The sequence below is a fragment of the Otolemur garnettii genome, unplaced genomic scaffold (assembly GCF_000181295.1).
Source record: "Otolemur garnettii isolate 467f Iridium unplaced genomic scaffold, OtoGar3 scaffold00016, whole genome shotgun sequence".
Classification (NCBI taxonomy): Eukaryota; Metazoa; Chordata; class Mammalia; order Primates; family Galagidae; genus Otolemur; species Otolemur garnettii.
In genome coordinates, this window is record NW_003852411.1 from 15,198,605 (window position 1) to 15,207,566 (window position 8,962).

The 8,962-nt window shown below is 34.8% G+C and overlaps 1 protein-coding gene across 1 annotated transcript in view; it reads right to left on the reverse strand.

Annotated features, from left to right (window-relative positions):
• RASAL2 (RAS protein activator like 2) overlaps positions 1-8,962 on the reverse strand; it is a 205,499-nt gene that overhangs the window by 74,922 nt on the left and 121,615 nt on the right. Inside the window, exon 4 of the mRNA XM_023510786.1 lies at positions 5,568-5,677. Coding sequence (XP_023366554.1) covers positions 5,568-5,677 — 110 coding nt within the window. The remainder of the gene's footprint in view (positions 1-5,567; positions 5,678-8,962) is intronic.

Here is an 8,962-nt window from a genome sequence, read left to right on the forward strand (position 1 = left end):
CCAATTATAGCCCAAGAATATGGGGAAAGGGGAAAGGGAAGGGAGGGGAGGGGAGGGTGGAGGATGGGTGGAGGGAGGGTGATTGGTGGAACAACACCTATGGTTCATCTTACAAGGGTACGTGTGAATGTTTCTAAATGTAGAATATAAATGCCTTAACACTATAACTAAGAAAATGCCATGAAGGCTATGTTAACCAGTTTGATGAAAATATTTCAAACTGTATATAAAATTAGCACACTGTACCCAATGACTACATTAATGTACACAGCTATGATTTAATAAAAATTAAAAAAAAATAAAAAAAGTTATGAGTGCAGATAAGGTTTGTGGTTATCAAAAGCCTAGAATTCAAAATATCATGAGTCTTCATTATCCTCTGGATAATTCTGAATAGAATATATCCCCCTCTTGAAGAAGGGAGAGATAAAGTGATTTGCACAGCATCATAAAGAATAATTTAATTAGGGATAGGTCCATAACCTCTTGAGTTCAGTGTTCTGGTCATATTTGACCAAGTAAGGCAAAAAGACTAACATATCGCACTACAGGAAAACCTAAAACTTGTATATAACTTGAAGACTTGATTTTAAAACCTAAGAAACAGATTGAATGAAATTTTAGCAACATGCATAATAGTGTCTTACTACCCTAAGTAATAATAAGTGCTACTCCAAATCATAAGAACATGGATACAAAACTCAATAGAAAAATGGGTACAAGAAATAGGTAAGTTACAGAAAAAGAAAACATGAAAAGATGTTCAATATACTAAGCATTTGAAAAACATTAAAAAAAGAAATGTTCATCCTCCTTTTCTTTTGAGAGGTAATCTACAGTATGTTTAAGAATATGGATTCTAAAGCCAGTCTTCCAGGGTTTGAACCTCATTTCTAACATTTTCTAAACTGTGTAACCTCAAGCAATTTATAAATTTCTCTGTGTCTCAGTTTTCTTTTCTTCAGTATGGGGTAATGACAGTAACTTTCTCATAGGGCTGTTACAATAATTAAACCAAGTTAGTTTACATAAAATACTTAGAATAGTGTCTGGCATGGAGTAAATACCAAATGAGTGTTTATTATTACTATTCCTTCAACATGTTGATAAAATGAAAAAAGTTATTTGGAAGATAAAGGAAACTGCAATATGTTGGTGGGAAAGGAAATGAGTGTAACTTTTTCGAAGGACTTGATAATGTGTATACTCTCTACTAAGCAGTTCTATTTCTGAAATCTTACCTAGACACATAGGTACAGAAGGGTACATGTTCAAAAACATTCATTATATCCCTCTTTTCTATCAAAAAGGAAAACAATTTAAATATCCCCAGGAGGGGTGCCTTATACCCCTTACATTGTACTCATTAGGTGTTTCTAAAAATAGTAGAAAACTTCTTCATGCTTTTCATGAAGATGAAAAAGCCTGTTTCACAAAGTTTAAAAAGGTCTATTAATTCCTAATTTTAATAATTTGTAAATGTTAGAATTTTTTGCATCTATGAACATAATACTGTGACTATGTTATTTCTTTGTGTGAAATAATAAACTTATCAGTGGACTACCTATTATTAAATTTCTAAAGAACTCTAGACACCTCCAAAATCACTCTAGAATTCAATATTATATAACATATAATAAATGCATTTTGTCATTATATACTCTTTTTAATAATCAATTACAATTTGTTTGCTATTATTTTACATGTTTCTATGTGTAGGCAGAGATGAGATTTTTCTAGAATAGCCTTATTTTGTAAAACATTTGAGAGTTTTGGTACCAATGTTCCATTTGATTTCCATAATTTATCTGGTAGTAGTACTTCCATTAGAGTGTGGTGAAAATGAATTAGAAGCATTGATGTATGTGATATAATTTAAAATGACTATGAAATCCCTCTGTTAAACTACTTGATCTTGAATCTTCATTTGTGGGAGTTTCTTTTGTAAACTTTTCTGTTCCTATGGATATTATATTGTTTAGGCTTTGTATCTAGACAGATGTCTATATTGATGAAGAATATTTTTCTAGAAAATATCCATAATGTCATTTTCCAAATCAATGCATGATTATGCTAATTAATTCTTAATGATTTTAATATAATTTTATATCATAGTCAATATTCCATATCTTAAAAAAAGGAACACATGGGCAGCAGCGCCTGTGGCTCAAAGAAGTAGAGCGCTAGCCCATATACTGGAGGTGGTGGGTTCAAACTCAACCCTGGCTAAAAAATGCCAAAAAAAAAAAAAAAAAAAGGAACATATTCTAAGCATATTAATATTGTAACTGTTAAAAAGAATGATGTAGGCTTGGCGCCTGTGGCTCAAGCGGCTAGGGCGCCAGCCACATACACCTAAGGTGGCAGGTTCGAATCCAGCCCAGGCCCGCCAAACAGCAATGACGGCTGCCGGGCGTTGTGGCGGGCGCCTGTGGTCCCAGCTACTTGGGAGGCTGAGGCAGTAGACTCGCTTAAGCCCAGGTGTTTGAGGTTGCTGTGAGCTGTGATGCCACGGCACTCTACCCAGGGGGAAAAGCTTGAGGCTCTGTCTCAAAAAAATTAAAAAAATAAATAATAAAAAAAAAAGAATGATGTAGGGTGGCACCCATAGCTCAGTGGGTAGGGGGCCAGCCACATGCATTGAGGCTGGTGGGTTCTAACCTGGCCTGGACCAGCTAAAATAATGACAACTGCAAGAAAAAAATAGCCGGGCACTGTGGTGGGTGCCAATAGTCCCAGCAACTAGGGAGTCTGAGGCAAGAGAATCACTAGGGAGTCTGAAGCAAGAGAATCACTTAAGTCCAAGAGTTAGAGGTTGTTGTGAGCTGTGACGCTACAGTACTCTACAGAGGGTGACAGTGAGACTCTGTCTCCAAAAAAAAAAAAGAATAATGTAGATCGACATGTACTGATGTGTAGAGTATGACATATTTACAATAATAAGTCATAGAATAAATGTATAATATGATCTCATAAATATAAAAACATGCAAAACATATATGTGAATGAATTTACATACAGATATTTAAAGAGGCCTACTATTAATGAGGATATTTAACATGGGGAGACGGGGAAGATGAAGAGTTTTTAGTATTTTACTCTCTACTTACACTACATATATTAAAAGCTCCCCCTGCCAAACAAAGAAAGATGTGCATTTTACTTAACGATTTAAAAACTACAAAAACAAAAACGAAAACAAGGGGAAGGGAGGATACTTAGTAGGGCTACTTAGAAACTAGAGTTTCTTTAGATTGAATATAAGATTATAAATGTTTTGTTATTTAAATTTAGACAGGACATACCATTTTGGAAGTAGCAGTCTGACTTCAGCAATTGATACATATGATCCAAGAAAACCAGAGGTCTTCAGAAAATACTGTCTCACACCTAAAAGAGTACTAATTAAAACAACTCAGCTGATTAATATCTTGCACCTTAGCTGTATTTATCTGAGTGTTCAGATAACTTAAAGGCAAGATAGGTTTTTAAAAATGTTTTTTAATTATTCAAACTTTACTGAATGAATTCTTCTACAAGAAGAATAAAGTTTTTGAAAAATTTCTGTACAGGAAGCCTCTGTAACTCAAATGCGTTTGAAAAATAATATTTTATTTTATTGAGGCTTATTTAGGAAATACTTTGAATTGCTGGGATGATGGAAATTATAGAATAACAGGAAACCAAGGAAAAATATAAGAAAAAAAACATCAGTTTTTTATGCTTCTTTTAAACCAAAGAGGTATAAAAGATCATTAACACAAATTACACTGCAAATTTCACAGAGCACCCCCCCTTTTTTTTTGAGACATAGTTTCATTTTGTTGCCCTTGGTACAGTGCCATGGCATCATAGCTTACAGCAGCCTCAAACTCCTGGGCTCAAGAGATCCCCCTGTCTCAGCCTCCCAAGTAGATGGGACTACAGGCATCCACCACAATGCCTAACTAATTTTTAATTCTTTCTTCTTCTTCTTGTTTTTTTTTTTTTTTAGTAGAGATAGGGGGCTTGCTCTTGCTCAGGTTGGTCTCCTGAGCTCAAGGGATCCTCACAGAATGTTAGGATTACAGGTGTGAACTACCATACCTGGCCCACAGAACACCTTTAATATGATTCAGGAAGAGCTGATAAAGTATTAGTGCCTCATCAAGTCAATATGGGGGACAGGTCTTTCATCTTTAAAATAACGACAGCAATTTTATGCCTGGAAAATCTATGATTTTTATTTCTATTAGGCAGATAACTGAAAATCATGTCACTTACTAAAATTAAACAAATAAAATAAAAGTATCAAATATACGAAGCAGACTTCAGTTCAAATACATGCTCCACTCCTTACTAGCTATGTGACCCTGAGTAAGTTTCTTTATGCCTCAGTCCCTCATCTGCAAAATGACAATAATAATAGTATCTAGGGTTGTCATATAACATGAGAGATTACATTTAAAATGCCTGGCACAAAGTAAGCACTCAATAAATACTGGTGATGGCAATGATATGCTGAGACAATAAGCACTATTTCCAAAATTTTAAATATTTTGAAGACAAAAAGTATCAAAAGTGTGTCAGTGCACAATCAACAATTTTAGAAGGATGTTATCCTTAGTGAGCTATATATCTGAGTTTTGCTCAAGCTAGTAGTCCTAATTTTTGAAATCCAGGCTTCCTTTTCATTACATATCTTCTAGATTTAACTGCAAACCAGTAAGACCAATTCTATATGCTGTACATACATACAGAATAACATAACAGTGAAGATCATGGATTCTGGAGGCAAACTACCTGAGTTCAAATACCATTTTTGCTATTTACTAGCTGTATGATCTTGGGCAAGATTACTTAACCTCTCTGTGCCTCAGATTCTTCATCTATAAAATGGGGATAATAAAAATATTTATTATATAAATATTCTTCATTTTAAGAATAAATAAGAAGTGTATATGAAGCATCCCATACAATTCTCAAGAACCTTTAGCTATCATTATCATTCCTCATAGTCACTCTACCAAAAAAACAAAGAAAGCACATACGTCTGACCACAAGAACTTGATTCTATAGAAACAGCACAACTAATTCTTAAATTAGTTTTGACAAACTGACAACTATACGATTCTTAAACTGGTTGGGTATTTGAACCAATATTGGGTATATTGCCTTAATGTGAACAAGACAATTTTGTATTGACTCTTTCCCATTGTCACTGATGTAAACTTAGAAAAGACCAAACTTCCTTATCAAAATCCACTCTAAAATTGCTTTATCTGTTTGTTTTTGAGATAGAGTTGCATTTTGTTGCCCTCAGTAGAGTGCTGTGATGTCATAGCTCACAGCAACCTCAAACTCTTGGACTCAACTGATCCTCTTGCCTCAACCTCCCAAGTAGCTGGGACTACAGTAACCCGTCACAATGCCTGGCTACTCTATAGAGATGGGGTCTCGCTCTTGCTGAGACTGGTGTTGAACTTTTGAGTTCCAGCAATTCACTGCCTTGGCCTCTTGGAGTGCTAGGATTACAGGCTTGAGCCACCAGCCCTGCATTATCTGTTTTAAGCAAGTTAACTTCCTACCTGTCATCTGTACTGCGAAGGGATGGAAGCCGAAAACTCGTGTTTCTGTCAAGTTTTGACTGGCTTTTGGTCCTCTTGATGGAGCCTTTCAGGCGCTTGCTGAAGAATCCCTAGAATGAAAAGGCAGAGAGTGATGGAAGAGAGAACCAAAAGGGAACCTTATCCTTGACTATACTTGCAAAAGGTGTTTAGATTTTTGTAACATGGACTACAAATAGAATCTAGCTTGTAACTTTTTTTTTTTGGTAGGGACAGAGTTTCATTTTATCGCCCTCAGTAGAGTGTGCTGTGGCATCACACAGCTCACAGCAACCTCCAACTTCTGGGCTTAGGCAATTCTCTTGCCTCAGCCTCCCGAGTAGCTGGGACCACAGGCGCTCGCCACAGCGCCCAGCTATAACTTTTTTTATTGTGTAATAATAGTTGCTGGAAACCATTTGGTAATATAATGAGAAAATTCCTTTCTTTTATGATAACTGAGATAATTAAACTTCTGTTTACACTTAATTTCTTATTTCTTAAATAGTAGAGAAGCTTCTAACTATACTAACAAATTTTTGAAAGCACAAAAATATACACAAATATATTCCTTTCTATGAAGATGATGTCAGCAATTTCAATATAAACAGCATCCAATGGTTTCCTAAATTAAGGGAAAGTAGGAAAAGATAATGTCATGTGCAAAGGCCCTGAGATAAGAACATATTTGGCATGTTAAAGAAATGAAAGATACTAATGGTGAGAAGAGAAGAAACTATTCTAAGATCTGCAAAAAAATAAGTTAATTAGTCATAAAATTGATCTATGTCATCTTAAATAAGGTAGCATGAAGTTAAGTTTAGGTGTAGTTAAACTATTTTCAAATGAAGTATGGTTCATTCATGAAATCATTAAAGCATATAGACTTTAAAGAACAAAGTGCTTTACAGTCTTAAGCTCTTGGTTGCCTCCTACCACCTTCATCAAACTATCTAGAGTTCCCTGAATATCTCCCCAAACTCTGTACCTGCCAAATAATGAACACTCAATAAAAGTCTGCTGACTAAAAGAATAAATACAAGAATGAGAAACTTACAATTATATTATTGGCAGACGAAAGAAATGACGTCTTATATAAGTATATTAAAAAGACTATAATTCACGATCCCACAATCCCATTATGAGGCACCTACCCAAAAGAGGAAAAATCATTTTATCATAAGGACATTTGCAGTAGATTATTTATCACAGCTCAACTTACAATTGCTAAGATGTGGAGACAACCTAAATGCCCATCAACCTAGGAATGAATGAATAAACTGTGGTATATGTATACCATGGAATACTATTCAGCCATAAAAAGATGAAGACTTTACATCTTTTGTATTAACCTGGATGGAGATGAAGTATGTTCTTCTTAGTAAAGTATCACAAGAACAGAAAAGCAAATATCCAATGTACTCAATACTAATATGAAGTCAACAGACAATCTAATCCATGCCCACGTAAGAGAAAAACTCGATTCAATTCAAGTTAGGGGAAGAGGGAATGAAGGAGTGAGGGAAGGACTGGCGTGTTCCCACTTAATGGGCACAAAGTAAGGGTATATGGCACACCTTTTGGGTGCAGGACACAACTACAAGGTGGACTCTGCCTAACAAATGCAAATATTTATAACCTAATTGTACCTTCACATTAACTGAAATAAAAAAAAAATAAAATGACTGTAATTCAAAGAAAATATTTTCACACATGCAAAATGATTATTCCTTTGTATGATATTCATCTCATGTAAGTTGTGTACAATAAACATTTCCATAAAAAGGGAAAAAACATATTGGGCCAATATTAGCACATTGAATATTTTCTATTCCTTTAGTTACCACCAAAGCCCACTGTCTTGGGGTGAAGACTATATTAATCAGGTTAAGCTAAGTTATATTTATCTAATAACCCCCACAATCCCAGTGGTATAAAACTTGTACATGCCCCTGAGCAGGTCAACTGAGGGGCTGGGGTCCTGTCTTTGTTGTCCTTACCCAGGGACCTGGGCTAAGGAAGGACTCTTCTCTGTGCTTCTGCAGGTGCAGCAGGAGGATAAGGGTAATACAGTAAATTATGCAAATGTACTAGTTCTGAAAGCATCATGTTACTTCTAGTCTCATTTAAGTGGACAAATAAGTCATATGACCACACCTAACTTCAATGGGAAAGGGCTATGTAATTCTAACACATATCCAGAAAGACAACTGAAAATGGTGAACAGTAGCATGGATTGCCACAGTGGTTTACCAAGTGTGTTTTTTAAACACATAGGCATTGCTCCTTTCATAAAGAAAAATGGAAGCAAACCTATCTGAATCACTAAAGTAGAACTATTTAGATAACTACAGAAATATTATTTATATCTTCTTGCTTTTACTGTTCGAAGGATTAATTGAAAACTCCAAGAAAATAGGTGTATAGAGATTGTCTGGAGGGAAGAGAAAAAGACGATTTTTAAAGGTACTATATTTCACAGAGATCAGCATTTGCCTTTTCACAGCTGACCTTTGAGTAACAAGGGTTTGAAATGTGTGGGCTGATTTGTATGCAGTTTTTTTTTTCCCAATAAATATATTGGAAATTTTTTTTGAGAGTTGCAATAATTAAAAAAAAAAACCAAACAAACTCACAGATGAACTGTGTAGCCCAGCCAGGAAATAATCAGAAAAATTAAAAAGATATGTCATGAATGTGCAAAATATATGTAGATACTAGTGTATTTTATCATTTACTACCATAAAATATACACCAATTTTTTATAAAAAGTTAAAATGACATTCACAATCTAGAAATGTAAACAAATGTAAACAATGAAGCATTAAATCACAGCTGCATTTAAAAGTAACTATAGTACATTTTGTACTATTAGGATAATTTTGTGACCACCTCTTCGTGCTGTTGGAATGAGCTCAAGCATTATATCTGCTTAAAACACTGTGTGATGCTAATCATCTCCACATGAGCAGTTTGTTTCTCCAGAAAATTGTTCATCATAGTAAAAAGTGATCTCCTGTGGTTCTTGTATCATAGTAAAAGTGATCTCTTGTGGTTCTTCTATGTAAACTTTGAACAACATCATGGGACCCAAACGGAGTACTATTAATGATGCTGGAAACACTCCCCCAAAGCAGAGAAAAGTTATGACATTACAAGAAAAAGTTGAATTGCTTGATATGTACCATAGATTGAGGTCATACCATTGCAGCTATGGTTACCAGCCATTTAAGATAAATGAATCTAGCATAAGAAATATTAAGACAGAAGAGAAAATTCATGAAACTGTCACTGCAGCTACTCCAACAGGCAACCTTGTATTTTTTACAAAATACTATGTTTTTTAATCTTGAATTGAAAATGCAGCTTTTATGTGG